The sequence below is a fragment of the Balaenoptera borealis genome (genome assembly GCF_965194805.1).
Source record: "Balaenoptera borealis genome assembly, chromosome: 19".
Lineage (NCBI taxonomy): Eukaryota > Metazoa > Chordata > Mammalia > Artiodactyla > Balaenopteridae > Balaenoptera > Balaenoptera borealis.
This window is the reverse complement of record NC_138878.1, coordinates 53,143,960-53,160,205: the sequence shown is the minus strand read 5'-3', so window position 1 is coordinate 53,160,205 and position 16,246 is coordinate 53,143,960. Positions and strand designations below refer to the sequence as shown.

The window sequence follows — 16,246 nt, the reverse complement described above, 5'->3', positions numbered from 1 at the left end:
GGCTTCCACTGGCCAAAGATGGGACAATTTGAGCTCCAATAATGTTAATAATTGTAATCAATTAAAATATATTCAATATATTTAAATATATGAATTTATAATGATATTAAATAAAAACAACTAGTTACCTTTAGAGGACAAGGAACCAATTCATTATCCTGAAAACTGGTAATAAAAGGGAAAAAATCAAGCATTTATCCTGCCTTTCCTATAGGAAGTGTACCACTGGGTGACCAAATGGTAGATGAGGGGAAGTTTCTCTTCATATAAGCAGTCTAACTAGATAGAATTAGAATATCACCATATTGCAACCCCCAGTGAATAAAGGGATCTAGGCATCGAGTGTCAACAGCTGCTAACGATAATCAATCAACTGTACATTTCTTTCATGTGGTTTCCTAGATCTCTGTTTTATTGAAAAAAAAATATGAAGGACAGAGAAAGACAGCACATTAGAGTAACAGAAAAAGAGAGAATGGGGTAGAGGCAACTCTTAAATCCATATTGGCTGAGAACTTTCCAGAACTGATAAAAAGATCTATCCACAGATATTTCTGTTGAGAATATATATATAAATAACCAGCAGATGCAAAGAAGATGAATTGAAAAAAAAAACACGTATTAAACTGATAACAAGAGTGAGGGTGAGAGAGACAGCAAGAGTGGGGGGTGGGGAGGTGATCAAAGTAGACTTTAGCTTGATCTGTAATATTTCACCTTTTTCTAAGGAGAATATATTTATAAATAAATTTTGAAAGTTATTTAAAAAACATTCTTGTTAAGTGAGAAAAGTGCTATCAACAGAAATGTCAGATCCACGAAGGCAGATGTATTCAAGCAAAGGGCTGAATAATGCCTGTTCAAAAGGATAAAGTTATTTCTCACAATCCTGAACTGGGCCACTGAAAACATAATTTCTCTAGAACAAACATTCCTAGTAATAAGAAATTTTCAGGAAAAAAAAAAAAAAGCAGACTACAATTCTTCCTCTACCTTAGCTTATCTACAAGTCTTACCTGCAAGAAGTATTATACTTAGAACAGCTTCAGAATGAAAAATCCCCACAGATTCATTCTCAGAAAATAAAGACTTCTTCAACACTTAAATAAAAAAGGGCTTCCCTGGTTGCACAGTGGTTAAGAATCCGCCTGCCAATGCAGGGGACATGGGTTCTATCCCTGGTCCGGGAAGATCCCACATGCCATGGAGCAACTAAGCCCGTGTGCCACAACTACTGAGCCCGCACGCCACAACTACTGAAGCCCGTGTGCCTAGAGCCCGTGCTCCGCAACAAGAGAAGCCACTGCAATGAGAAGCCCGCGCACCGCAACAAAGAGTAGCCCCCACTCGCCGCAACTAGAGAAAGCCCGCGCACAGCCATGGAGACCCAACACAGCCAAAAAATAAATAAATAAATAAATAAGTAAATTTATTAAAAAAAAAAAAAAAAAAGCCATGAACTACGCAAACGCCCTCGACAGAAAGCTCCCTGAGGTACACACGCTGCTGCTGTAGGACTTCTGCACTTGCCGCACTCACAATGGCGGCGTGCCTCACCCCTGACTTCCTGCAGGTCCCCCCACTCGAATGTCACATCTTCAGAGAGGCTTGCCCTGACCACTCTCCTTTCTAGAATAGCACCCTTGAACCCCTTTTCCCCTAGGCGGCTTTGTTTTTCTTCAGAGAAGTATTGTACTTGGCATGTTCCATATTGATACGTTTACAGGTTTACTCTACCACCCGGATGTGAGCTCCAGGAGATCAGGACTTGTGTCAGTTTCCTGCCCAGCTGTGTCCTCAGCACCCAGAACAGCACCTGGCACATAGCAGGGGTCCATGAGTATCTTTTGCAGGTATGGTTGAACGGGTTCCCCAAACTCTGCAGAAGCTTCCTCAGCTGAGCCCCAGCTGGGGGCTGAGCAGGGGGAGGGGGAGGGAGAGAGGGGCTCACCTCCACGTTCCAGACGTAGGAGCTGTGGAAGAGCTCCGACCACACCTTGCCTACTTTGTTGATGTCTTTGACATCCCAGATGTAGATGCTGTGGTCCTTATACACACAGGACAGCCACTGGTGGATGGGGTCGAAGATCAGCGCCACTGTATCCGGGTAGATGGCTTCTGCCTTCCTGCAGAAAAGGAAGCTGACAAGGCCACGTGAGTCATCAATGACCATCAATGTCACTGTGAGTAGTAACAGCTGCCTCTGGTGATGCCTGAGCTGCCTCCTGCCTGGCAATGCCATCCCTTATGATCTTTGTGGTGACCTATCTCTCCTACTCCAACTCCACTTCTCACTCCTCCATCTTCTTTCTTTGCTTTGCTTCTAATACAGAGACTGTAAACTGGAAGCTTCTGCCTGGCCCCTAAGAGCGTTTGAATTTTCGACTCCTGTTAATATTTCTCTCCCCTTTTCACTCGGCCCAAGCTCCATCCTCTCTCTCTGAGCATAGGATAATGGGCACAAAGATCAGGCCTTCTCTCTCTCAGCCTCACAAACACATGATCAAAATTCCCTGTGTAAGGGGGCTGGTGAGCCGTCCCCTGGCTTGGGGCCTTCCTACCAAGGCAACAGTTGACTGAGCACTTACTGTGTGCCGAGCTGAGAGCTTTAGCTGTGCTGAATTCCCACAATCTCCATGAGAGGCAGGTACTATATTTTACAGACGAGGAAACTGAAGCACTGGTTGATACAGTGACCTGCCCGAGGCCACACAGCACACAGCAGAAGGTGGCAGAGCTGGGCACCCCGGCCACTACAACACACTACTGTCTGTGGGTTGCTCACCCACCTTCTCTTTCCTTTGCGACATCCAGTAAGCCCCTCCACGCGCTCTCTTAGAAAAGGCACACCCAGGAGGTAGTGTCCAGTAATCTACGAAGAGGCAGCCCCAGGCACCCAGAACCCTCTGGTTAGGTAGCCCCCCACCCCCACAAAACAGACTTACAACAAAGGGGAAGATAAGCCACAGCTCAGCCCCTCCACCCGCTCTCAACGTGGCAGTCAGAGGAGCTACTACTCAAGGCCTGACCAAGTAACACCAGTGCCTGAGGTCCCAGTGGCTGCCCAGTGACCTCAGAATAGGCTCCAAGCTCCTCTCAGCAGCTTCCATCAACGCTCGCACCTGTCTCCTACCACCCTCCCCCCAGCACACTGGGCTCCAGCCACACAGCCCCCAGCCGTTCCTGTGACACACCGAGCCCAGTGTGCTGTCCCCTTAAGGCCTCTGCATTTGCTGTTGGGATCCAGCTCTCCACACAGCTGGCTTGTTCTCACCAGAGAGGCCTCCCCTGGCCACCCAGTCAACAGCCCCACCCCCAGACACTCTCCTTCTTGAGTCCCTGCTTTATTTCACCAAAGCATTTACGACTATCTGAAATGATCTTGTTTATGCACTCATTTATCATCCAGCACCCTCACTAGACTGCAGACTTCACGAAATCCTGCTGCCTCCTTACAGCCTGTATCCTGCTTCCAGCCCAAGGCTGGCCAGTAGGTAGATGGATCTGGAAGCATGGATGGATACCAGCAGACAGACTCTAGGTAGGCCCCTCTCCTTCCCCGTGCCAGGTAGTACCTGGGCTCCAGGCCCTGGGCCACATCCACTCCAAGGTAGTGCGGCTTGGGCAGGTTGGCGAGGTATTGCAGGCTGTGGGCTTGGAATATGCGGACTATCCCATCTGTGCAGCCGCAGAAGATGAGCTCCTGGCTGACACAGAGGCAGGAAGACAGCGAGACCTGTGGGGGCAAAGGGGACCCAAGTGGACTTAGTGTTTTGTGTGGCCCAGTTCAGGGATACGGAGGCTGACAGAACAGCCTTGGGCCTCCAGAAAAGCCTTACAGTTTTAGGGTCTAAGAAGTCCATTTTTGCAAATGTTAAGATTTTTGAAATCAGGATATAGTGCTTCAGTCACTATTGAAGGAAAGGGGGCAGCAGGCAGACAGAGGCACAAATTGGGACAGAGTTATCATTGTTATAGAGGAATTCAGCTGTGTGTGGAAAATATCTCCTCAGCCGATTGTGAATTCAGATAGGTCACTTGCAGTAGCAGCATTGAACTTTAGGCTTAAATTAAATTTTAGGCTTTATTCCTTATTGCTTAAAAATACCTTCATAGAGATTATACTTTAAAGCAGCGTAGAAAAAAGTTATTATATATAGGAAGGACTGTCTCTTCTGCCAGGGCATGCAGATAGAAGGGGCAGGAACTGCCAGACCTCTGGATACAGCTTAGAGGAGTTTTTCCAAATCTAGAGGGACTAAGTTTATGGGTCATTTAAGACACCTGCTCAGGGGCTAAACATCTATCTATCCAAAGCTTCTGACTTGCTTAAAAGCTGCATGAGTTCTAGCAAGAGGATTCAAATGAGAGAAATAAATGACGTTTAACCAACTAGGAAAGACAGATAAAGCTTGGAATTCTTCCACACACCTCTTGCCATGCCATTAACCCTAAAGCTGAGCTCCAGAGGGGAGTCATAAAAGCAGGAATAGGACAAGGAGGAAAACTGTGACGCTCCTGCTAACAGCCAAACAGGCATCCAATTCCAGGACAGGAAGACAGCTTGGATGCAAACCCTCAGATCCTGAAGAAAAGTGGTTCTGTAATTTATTGATATATCACCTTTCAGTTTAAAATTTTATGTATTTTATATAGTCTTTAACTATAAAAGTAATATAAAAATTATTAAGTCAATTATACCTTAGATTAAAAAAGAAAAAAAAAGCAGTCCTCCCACCAGCCAAGAGTGTCCAGTGAAGAAAAGAAACGTGAACTGGGTCAAATGGTGATGGGAAGACAATTGTAACCCTGACCCCCATTATAGGGGAACCAGGCACTGTGCTAAGTGTCTTACATATATTATCTCGCATGACTCCCCTGTCAACTCTGTGAGGTAGGCAGAAGTAGTTCCATTTTACAGATAAGAAAACTGAGACTCAGAGAGGGAAAGTCACTCTCCCAGAGTTGTACAAGCAGAACAAGAAGTCAGACCCAGAGCTGGTGTGACCAACTATCACACAGGGGCACTGCTGAGTGTCCCTGGAGACACATGTCATGGGGAGTGTTTCCCCCACTGACAGCAGAGAGGGAGGCTGGGGTACCTTTAGGTTGATCCACTTCTCCAGCACCCTCTTCTCGTTGAACTGGCAGAGGAGGCCCGAGTAGGACACACAGAAGGTACTGCCTGTCATCTGGCCCCGGCCACAAGCCACACCACAGAAGACGTTGTTGTGCAGCTCACCCAGGATGCCTGAGCGCCCCACGAGGGGCACTGTGCCCGTCACCTGGAGGCAGAGCAGGGCACAGTGAGACACTGTCCACATGGCCTAGCCCCCAGCAAGGTCACGGCGGGCCTCTCATGACCAGTGGATACGACACAGCTAAACAGGAGAACTCTCAGAAACTCCTCCAAATGGAGAAGGGAAGAACAAAGAGAACACACACTTCCAGGCAGAGCGGCTGGAGGCGGCAGGCCAGGGATGAAGTCTGGCCCCGGGGTCCAGCAGGGGAGGTTACCCGGCAGGGCCTACCAGCCAGTCAGCACCCGGAGAGCAGGCCCAGAAGCAGAAGGCAGACCCCTGAGAGGCTAGACACCCTCTGAGACCACTGCCCCCGAATCTCAGGTAGCACCAGGAGTCCCGACTGCCCCTGACAGTTCCTCCCCTGGGCCCGGATGAGGTGGCAGGGACAGCAACTCACCTTTGCTTCAGTGGAGACTTCCAGGAACCAGAACCTCACATGCCGGTTCCCAACAGTGACAAAATAGCTGCTGTCCTCTGAGAAGGAGAGGGAGATGACCCTGCACGATACCTTGTTGGAAGCCACCACGATGTCTTTCTGGAAGAATCGGTGCAGAGAAGTTCACGCCAGCACCCACCTCATCAGTCTCTTTGAGCCTTTGCCCTCAGCCCTGCGTCTCTCAACCCTCCCCTGCTCCAAGTCTGTTTTCCTTGGGCCCTCCTTTTTGGGGAAACCTACGTGTGACACTCTTATCATTCCCAACACAGGCCTGGAAAGGTTCCCACGTGAGAGTAAGTTCCAGAGCTCTCCTCAAGAGTCCAAGCCCTGCAGCTCACATGTGGTGTTGAGGACAGCCACAGCTGGAAGGTAAGGACAATACGACCCACGCTGCCGGATATCGGGCTCTTACTCTGGGCCCTGCTGAGCCCTTCACAGGATAACTCGTGGAATCCCCTCAGCAGTCCTACAAGGGAGGTGCTTCTCCCCACCACCCTGTCATGCTCAGAGGGGGCTGTCACATGCTCAAGGTCACACAACAGGTCATGAACAGAGGCAGGACTTGATACCCACTTCTTCCGACTCCAAGTCCTCCCCAAGCTGTTCCAAAGTCCAGCCTTCCAGAGCATATCAACTCACTGAATTCTCACAACTCAACAAAGCGGATACTATTATACCCATTTTACAGATGAGGAAACAGACTCACAGAGAGGTTAGGTCCCTTGCTCAAGTTCACAGCTGGTCAATATAAAAAGAATTATATGTTCCCTGGGTTGACAGCTTGTCACATGCCCTGCAACAGGTGCCTAGAACCGGGATTGGCATGTACTAGATGCTCAATAAATATTTGCTGGTTAAACCCTTTACCAAGTTACCTCATTTAGTTCTCCCAATGCCCGAGACTCAGGGTGTTCTGGCAGCTGGCTGCCTGTCACACACCCACCAGTCAGCTCTTACCTTCCAGTCCCAGACGTTGAGTACCATGTCGTGCTGGTAGCCCATGGACACAATGTGCTTCATATTGGGGGAGAAGGCCACACAGGCCACACCGTACTTGTGGCCCAGCATCTCCGCCACCTGACTCTTCTCTTCCACGTCCCAGATGCGCACAGCGGGCCTGTGCCCGTTCTGGGGAAGATTGGGGCCATTTACTGCTGCCGGGTTCTGCACCCAGGTGGGGCTTGAGGGGCTTTCAGGGCTGAAGTTGGCATTGCCCCAGGGTGCACCCGAAAGCCACCTCGCCCATCTGTCACGGGGCTTTTCTAGCCCAGGAAGGAGCTATTCCAGGGATTCCTCAGGCCTCCTGGGAGCAGAAGGAATGGCCCCAAGGCCCCTCCCCACCCACTCACTCATGAACACGACTCACCTCTCCCGTCACTATGTACTTTCCATCAGGGGAGAAGGCCAGGGCACTCAGAGACTTCCTGGGGGCAAGGAAAGGGGTTGATCACTGATTCCACTGAGGATGGGCAGCCAGACCCCAGCCTGGCTGTGCTCACAGCACTCGGCCCACTCCTCACTCCCAAGAGGCCGGGATAGGTGAGCGCCTGCGGCTCCCCGAGAGCCAGGGCTGCGTGCTTGCCCAGCACAGCACCCAGTGCGTTCCCTGCTGCTGGAAGAAGCGGGGGCAGCGGCACAGGGAAATGGGGTTTTGTAAAAGCAAAGGCCCCTTCCTCCCCAAAACCCCAAACCCTGATGGGGTGGATGCTGTATGGAAACCCTCCTTCCCTCTCCCTCTGACAGGGTGGGCTCCCTAAGACCCCATCCACCCTGTAACCCTGAGAAATTCAGATGCAGGAAATGGTACAGATCTGGCCTAACTATGCAGGTGGTACTGATGGAGGACCCTGGCAGACATCACACTGAGACAGCCTGCAGCCTGTGCTCCACTGCTAACCGCTGAAGGTGTCCTGGAAAACCCGTAAACAACCAACACGTTTCTCTTCGACACTCCCAGCTAGCCTGCAAGAGCCCTGAACGACCAGTCTAGTTTGCATGTTTTGTGGCAGCAAGTTTCACTGTTCCCAGACTGTGTTGTTTTTTCTCTCCTCTCTCTCTTTTAATCCTGTTTTTACCTCTGTTCCTTAGCAGTCTAGCAATTGTCCACCTCGAATGAGTAAACTGCTGTGCAGATAACTAAGTCGAGGGCTCTAAGTGAGTCACTGAAAATGTCATAGAACATTTATCATCATCAACTCAACCCTCTGCAGCTTCCCACTGCTCCTTAAGGTAACAGCCAAGGTGTGCTGCCTATCCAATATCCACTCGCCTCTCTTTCCTCACGAAGGGAAGCCCAGTTTTCATGGGGATGGCAACGGCCCCAGCTGGAGTGCATCTCCTCACCTCTCCTGCAGCCACACAGGCACAGCTACATGACGCAGTCTGGCCAATGAGAGGTAAGCTGAAGTGTTGTGTGGGACTTCCAGAAAAGCTTCTCAAAGGGAACTCTTGGCCCTGCTCCCCACTTACTCCCACATGACAACCAGAATTTCACCTTGGGCCATGAGGTGATCTTAAGCCTCCCAATAAGCATGGTGAACAGAAAGACAGAAGGAGTGGGGTCCCTGATGCTGGCAGAGACACCAGCCCCCTAAGTGCCTGCTTCCTGGTTTTGCATGTGCAGGAAGAGCACGTCCTTGCGTTTTAAGCCATGCCTGTTGGGGGTGGGGAAGAGGGCGGGTCTGTCGTCTGCAGCTGCCCTAGCCTGGCCCTCTGCCAAATGGGCACCGCTACACTGATTCCTCATGCACACTCCGTGCCGTCAAGACCCTTCCTAGCCAGTTTTGAGATGAGGAGACCTCAACACAAGGAAGTCGTGCCAAGGTTACCTAACCAGACAGGGCGTATGAGAATTCCCCAGGGAGCTTTTGAAAACTATCACAGCCATGCTAAAACTAGTGAGTAAAAGTTCGGTAAGGAACAGGGTAGTATCTGCATAGTTTCAGAGAAGCTCCCCTCAAGATACTCACTAATCACCAAGGGGAAAAGGGAGGCTTCCCAGTGGAGAAGCTTGGCAGACACCACCTTAACCAAGGGCTCAAGGTGATCACCACCAGCCACAGGAGAGAACGACATCACGCAGCTCCTGACAGAATGCGCTGAGCAGAACGCAGCATTCCTTCGGAGGTGTTCCTGCAGAACCTAACTCTATCTATGAGGAAACAGCACACAAACGCAAACGCTGGGACATTCTACAAAACACCTGGCCTGCATTCCTCAAAGGTATCAAGGTCATGAAAGTCAAGAAAAGATGGAGGAAACCTCTTTAGATTGAAGGAGACTGAAGAGACAACTGAAGGCAATGCGTGATTCTGGACAGAATCCTTTTTGCTGTAAAGGACATTCTTGGGACAAATGGTGAAGGCTGAATGAGGAGCAGATGGTAGTGATGTACCAATTTTAATTTCCTGATTTTGCTCAATCATTTGTGGTTCTGAAAGGTCATACTTTTTTTTTTTTTTGCAGTAAATTCACACTTAAGTATTTAGAGGTACAGAGGTATCAGGTATGCAACTTACTTTCAGATGGTTCAGAAAAAAATTACTATGTATATAGACAGAGAATCAGAGAATGATACTTTTTTTTTTTTTAGGCCGCAGAGTGCAGCTTGTGAGATCTTAGTTCCCCAACCAGGGATCGAAGCTGGGCCCTCGGCAGTGAAAGGACGGAGTCCTAACCACTGGACTGCCAGGGAATTCCCATAGACAGAGAATGATAAAGCAAATGTGGTAAAATGTTGGCATTTGGGAAATATGGGTGAAAGGTGTACAGGTGCTCTTTGTACTATTCTTGTAGGTCTGAAATTATTTCAGTATAAAAAGTTTAAAAATTGGCAGTGCTTAGGTCTTACTCCAGACTAACTGATTCAGCCTTCTCTGGGGGTGAAGCCTGGGATCAGGTGACTCTGAAATGCAGCCACAATGAAAACCTCCACTCTGGCCACACTGCCTCCTAAGACAGACCCATCTGTGACTGAGAGTGGACACTTCTATGCTATCTGCTTCGGATCAAGGTTACCTACTCTACCGCCTATAGGACTCAGGGAGGCAACAGGGAGGATGAAAAGAATTGGGCAAGGGGCATTCTGACAAATGCCACCAAGCTCCAGCCCATCCCTGCCATAGGAGAATGTGGGCCCCACAGATCTGAATCTCTCACATTTCTAAAATGAGAGGGCATCTGGATTTTTGTGTAGAAAACTTTAAATGTTGTCAAGTAAGTCCGATATTTAAAACATACTGTCAGACAAGTCTGTGGGCCCCTAGTTTGTGATTATTGACAAGAAGTATTTCACCTGAGATCACATAGTGAATAAACACTTAAGTCTGGACTGGAACCCATCTCTGCCCTCACCACCAGTGACAGAACCCACAGTCAGAGTCAAGGGTCCAAGAAGCCCCCTCTGAGAGGGAATCTGTATCTACCAAACTGTATCTTAGGGACCTTGCCTTAGGGATCGTAAGGGAAGAAGAAAACCCACAACTTATCCATCCACCTGGAGAGCCAGGCCAAAGGAGCTAAGCTTGAGCTATTTGTGCAGTATTTGTGGAATAAAAAGTTGCAGTGAGGTGCCTCCCAAAGGTCACAACCCGGTTGGGACCAAAGTCCCAGGATGACACAGTGTTCAATCAGCCCCAAGGCAGACCCCGGGCATCATCTTGGGCCTGCTCAAAGCCAAGGGCCTTCCTCAATAAACTGGCAGCTGGAGGGATCTTCCTAAAACCCAAATCACACTCATTCATTCAGGAAACGATAAGTGTTATCAACGTGCTAGACACTGACCCAAGGTATAGGGACACAGAAATTAACTAAGAGAAAGTCCCTGCCCTCAGAGAGCTCACACTGTGAAAAGAGACAGTAAATATCATCGCTGAGGAAATTAGACAGCATATCAAAAAGGAGTGCATTTTGTGGAAAAAAGTAAAGCAAGGAAGGCAGATAGAGTGTACTGGAGGGCTGGGGTGCGTGAAGTATATCCTTAGCCTGCAAATGCCCTCTAGTGGCTTTTCTTTGCAATCAGCATGAGAGCCAACCCCTCCCCAAGGCCCCTGTGATGTGGCTTCTGCTGGTTCCAGCCTCATCTCCCCCTCACCCACAGAACCCTGACTGCTCCTCAAACATCCTGAGATCCTTAACCACTGCAGGGCCTTTGCTCTTGCTGTCCCCTCTGCCTGGAATGCTCTCCCCACACCTTCACATGGGTCACCCCCTCACTTTCTTCAGCTCTCAGCCTCAGGGAGGCTCTGATACGACTCTGACGAGAGTCCTTTGCCTGCGAACCTGCCCTAACACATCCCCGTCATTTCCTCCATAGCAACAGTCATGGTCTCATGGCCGGCTAGGAATTGCCAACTAGTTTAGTCTGTCCCTCCCCCCACCACCCAAGCTGCCAGCTCTACGAGAGCAGATTCTCGTCTCTTTTGTTAACTTCCATGTCCCCAACACCTGGAACAGTACCTAGCACTGAGCAGACCCTTGGTGAATGTCACTGAACCACCAGGTGAATGAATGAGTCACCCACCCACAAGCACTTCCAGGCAGTGTGGGGAAGGAGGGATGTGCCAGGACCCTGGTCCCACCCCTACCCCATGCCCGGGTCCCAGCTTACCTGGCTGTATTAAAAATGTGCTGCTGCTTGTTCTCCTTGGGGTTCAAAATCACCACCACACAGCTGGGGAGAAAGAGGAAAATGTGCCCAAACTAAGGGGAGTATTGGGGTCCAGGGATGATTCTATTCCCAACACAAGAGCCCACAGATAAACAAGGCTCTTTCTGAACAGATGCTTCTCTCTTCAGTCTCTTCCTCCCCCATTATCTATGCTGAGAATTCTGGGCACTTAACATTATTATTATTGTTATTATTTTAAACATTTATTTATTTATGGCTGCGTTGGGTCTTCATTGCTGCACGCAGGCTTTCTCTAGTTGCAGCGAGTGGGGGCTACTCTTCATTGCAGTGCGTGGACTTCTCATTGCGATGGCTTCTCTTGCTGCGAAGCGTGGGCTCTAGGCACACGGGCTTCAGTAGTTGTGGCACGCAGGCTCATTAGTTGTGGCTCGTGGGCTCTAGAGCACAGGTTCAGTAGTTGTGGCACATGGGCCTAGTTGCTCCGCGGCATGTGGGATCTTCCCGGACCAGGGATCGAACCCGTGTCCCCTGCATTTGCAGGCGGATTCTTAACCACTGCGCCACCAGGGAAGTCCCAACATTATTATTATCAGTATAATTTTAAATAGAAGCCAACACTTCCTCTGTGGTAACTGTTAGGCTCTGGGCTAATAAAGACATACTGTGCACAATCTCTTTAAATCCTCACAACCGCCAGATGAGGTCAGGAATCTTTGTCACTTTTCATAGATGATGAAACTAAAGCGCTTTACAGAGAGGGAAGTCCTTTACCCAGGACTCCCCAGCAGGTTAGGGACAGAGTGGGGAAGTGAATCCACACCTGTCAGATTCAAGAGCCCAACCCTGTCCTCCATTCTGGCTGCTTCCCAGAGACTCAGTAGCAGATACTGTTCATCAGGAATTACTATGGCCCTGCTCTGCCCTGCCCTGTGGGGGTGAGGGGTCCCTTCGGTGCCTAGAAGAGTGCCAGGCTAGACCAGTATTTGTGGAATAAACAGCTGCAAATGTCCTTCAGTCCTCTCAACTAACTACCCAAGAGGAGGGTATCACTAGTTCTGTTTTACAGAAGCAGAGGCTTGGAGAAGGGCACACACAGTGGAGCTGGGACACAAATCCAGATTGCCTGACACCAACCATGGCTTGGATCTTAACCACCTACCTTTCCCAGAATCACTGCCACCTCCTGCCTGCAGTCACAATAAGGCTTTCTTAGCACTCACGCATGCCAGGTACTGTTCTATACACAGAAGGGCCCATGGAATCCTTCCCACAGCCCTCAGAGGTAGGCAGCATTATCTGCATTCTACAGATGGAAAAGGCGAGGCCCAGAGAGATTCACTGAAGACTTCAGGCTCTGAACTCAGGATCAGTGATCAGAGGCCGAGGCCCACCGACTCACTCACCCTGCCAGGTAGGCCACGTGGCCTGTGCTGGGGTCACAGGTTAGGCCATTGCTGTTCTGGGCTGTGATGCCAAGCACCTTCTCAAGTGATACCTGCAGGGAAAAGGCCCAAATTAGAAGCAGCTGCCCCAGCAGGCCCCACGTGGCACAGTCACCTCAGCCACCCATTCAATCCCTGTCACCCCAACACATTCACTGAGCGTCTAGCGTCATCTACCAGCAGCTAAAGCTTGTCCTCCTCAAATGCTGCTTCGATAAATACAGTGCTAGGTGAAGGGCACAGAATGGTGAGGAAGATAGACAAAAAAAATCCCTGTCCTCCTGGAGCTCACATTCTGGGGGTGATGGGATGGTGGACATAGAAAATGAACAGAACAAATATGTAAAATAGATGTCAGGTGACGATGGGAGCATTAGAGAAAAATTAAGCAAGGAAGGAGATTGAGAGTACAGAGTAAGGGGAGAAGGCCTCACTGAGAAGGTGAATAAGACTCTAAGTATTCTATATGGATGAAAGACTTGACAGCCCACAACACCATTAAGAAGGTGCTATTATCACCACTATTTTACAGATGAGGACAGAGGTCCAAGGTCCCACCCCTGTGGAGTGGCAAGGTTGGGATACAAACCCAGGTAGTCTCTGGCTTCAAAGCCAGCACTTTGTGCAGCACTTTGCTTACAGCAGTGAACAAAAGTGGACACTGTCCGTTCCCTCAATAAATTCACAGTCTAGAGGTTCAACGAGTAAAGAAACAAGTGAACTTGAACAATCGCATTTAAAATCTTAAAATTCTCTAAGCAAGATAAGTCAAATGAGCCAGTCCCCATCATGGTTGATTAAACAATTCAGAGTATGAACTAACAAACTGTGGTATTTTCATATTCTGAAGAGACTAGTTTCTAATTATGATAAAGTAAAACATTCTCAAGCAAGGTGGTGGGCCTCAGAAATGAAAGGCAAATAGAAGATAGTAATAACTAATATTTATTGAGCATCTAACCAGGAGACAGGCACTGTTTAAATACCTATAACTGTATTAACTTATTTAATGCTCACAATAACCCTGTGATGTGGTCACTATCATCATCATCATCTCCACCTTACAGATGAGGAAACAGAGGCCCAAGAGGGTAATCCATCTGGAAGGAGCAGTGCCAGGACTAACCCAGGCAACCAGGCAATGGCAGTCACATTTTCTTAATCTGTTAATCAGCATTACTGGGCATTAGCATAGCTGGTAATTTTTAGACTAGGTCTTTTGCAAGCTGGATGGACCCTACACCACCAAACAAGAAAAATAAATGACACCAATCACCCAAAATGTTGAATACACAATCACAGCAGTAACTAACACCAAGAGAGTACTTACAATGTGCCAGCTGTTGTTCTAAGCACTTAAGATATGTGAGCTTACTTAATCTTCACCAGTACCCTATAAGGGAACACTTATATTATTATCCTCATTTTACAGATGAGGAAACTGAGGCACAGAAAAGATCAGGAAAGGAAGAACAGAACTAAGGTTAAAGCCCAGGCAGTCTGGGTTCAGAGGCGGTGCCCTTAACCACCTTGTTATACTGCGTCTCTGAAATTACTATTGCTATTCCTCTCCTTTATTCACTTTAGAGCCCACAAGGCACTTTCAGGAACATATAAGATAAGGGCTATGAAGTACAGGGTTCTGGGTGAGAGACTTAGGTGGGTGTCTGTTTTAGGCTGGGGTTCAAGAAGGCCTTTCAGGGTAGGGATATTCAGGCTGAGACTCGAGGGATAGGAAACAGCCAGGTAGACTGCAGCAAAAAGCCCAGAGAGAGGACTCACCACACACAAAGGCTAAGAGGCGGAAAAGAGATTGGAGCCTCAGGAAAACAGAAAGCAGGCCACTGTGACTGAACCTTCATGAGAGGGAGGCCAAGGGAAGTATGGCGAGAGAAGTGGGCAGGGGCCACTTGCCTAGGCACCTTGCACCCAGGAGTGGGTGATATAATCAGAGTGTAGAAGAAAGCCACGGAGGAGGAACAAGATCCACAGCAGCTACCACGTACTGACCCTCTACCTGGACTTTGTGCCAAGTTGGTCATATTCACAATCTTGTCGCATCTCCCTGCAACACCATGGTTATTGTTATCTCCATTTTATAAAAACAGACTTTGCAGCTCGGGGAGTTGGAAAACAACTTTTTAAATTGCTGCTGTGCTACTGGAATTTCTTCTACCTACTCTAAAATCTTTGTTTCTGTGTCTCAGGATTTAAGGAACTGTTCTATACGCCGTCTCCCTACCTCCGGCAGAGCTGCTGAGATTTTACAAATATTACTCACATACTGTCCATAATTTAGGGTGGCAATATGGACTAAGAATCCCACCTTGGTAAAGGAGAAGGAAAGAGAAGGCAGGGGATGAAGGAAGGCAGGCTAGAGCTGAGGAAGAGTTGGAACAAGTAGGACACGGAACTGAACCCTGGTAGGGACCCTAAAGACCAAGAGGTGGGTGAGGTCAACAAAAGTGGAAGAGCCCAGAGATACGTCTAAAGGTAACTAAAGGGATAAACAGAACTAGGAGATGATTAGCAAAACTAAAATGCGCTCCAAGGTACAGGGCCAGGGAGGAACCCCGGCAACGCTCCAAGGGCTAAGGGTGGGGCCAGGGTTTGAGAAGTCGGAGTAGGAACGACGGGCACTACCCGAGAGAGGAGCAGACAGGGCAGTGGGATGAGCCTTGGCTAAGGGGGCGGGGTTTAGAGGACTAGTCGGGTCAGAGAGCAGCTAGAAGGTGTACCAACCGGGGGCTGAGAGGCGGGGCCAAAGATCTAAGGGCGGGACCAAGGGAGACCCAGGGGAACCTGGAACTGAGATGGGCAAGGTAAGCAGCTCCTCACCCGGTTCTGCACCGTGTCCTCTGGCGCCGCCGAGAGTCTCGTCCGCCGCCGGAGGCAGAGCGGTGGAACGGGGGGCGGGGAGGACTGGGCCCTCCGTGCCGGAACTCCCGCCATGATGGATGGCAACTTCTCGACTGCATCGTTCCGCGCGTAGCCTCCGGGCCCCAAGGCCGCCATCGTCGCTCCGGAGCCCGGCGACCGTTACCCTCCTCAACCGCCACCGAACAGCCGAACGGCCGCGGGAAAGCCGGCGCCGCCGCCCATTGGACGCGGCCGGCTGCCGGTCTGGCCAATCTCAGGGTTGCCAGGCGGCGCTTTTGACCAATGAGAGCTAAGAGGCGGAGCGGAGTGTCTGGCAGGGTGGAGCCACGGCTCCTCAGCTTGATGCTTGATCGAGCGTTGTGGAGTTTGTTTTTGATCCCGTCTGTGTTTTCATCATTCACTAAATATCAGGTTTTAACTTTTACGAGGCTAATGCCAAAGCCTCCTCGCCTCGCTTTTTGCTGCCCCCCACCCCCACCCATGGGCGAATATGCGCGCAGTGGCAGTCGCCCGGATGTAAGCGTAGGGTGGAGCCGAAAAAAGACTGAAGAGTTGG

The 16,246-nt window shown here is 49.5% G+C and overlaps 1 protein-coding gene across 5 annotated transcripts in view; it reads right to left on the bottom strand.

Annotated features, from left to right (window-relative positions):
* WDR62 (WD repeat domain 62) overlaps positions 1-15,964 on the bottom strand; it is a 49,970-nt gene extending 34,006 nt beyond the window's left edge. For 4 of the 5 annotated variants that reach the window (XM_082370058.1, XM_082370059.1, XM_082370061.1 and 1 more), the window contains exons 1-9: positions 15,649-15,964; positions 12,772-12,863; positions 11,348-11,410; positions 7,106-7,163; positions 6,697-6,867; positions 5,701-5,838; positions 5,103-5,285; positions 3,576-3,736; positions 1,952-2,141 (exon numbers count right to left, since the gene is read on the bottom strand). In XM_082370058.1, the coding sequence (XP_082226184.1) occupies positions 1,952-2,141; positions 3,576-3,736; positions 5,103-5,285; positions 5,701-5,838; positions 6,697-6,867; positions 7,106-7,163; positions 11,348-11,410; positions 12,772-12,863; positions 15,649-15,825 (1,233 nt within the window). In that variant the 5' untranslated portion in view covers positions 15,826-15,964. The other variant, XM_082370062.1, reaches the window with a different exon arrangement.
* Positions 15,965-16,246: the final 282 nt, after the last annotated feature.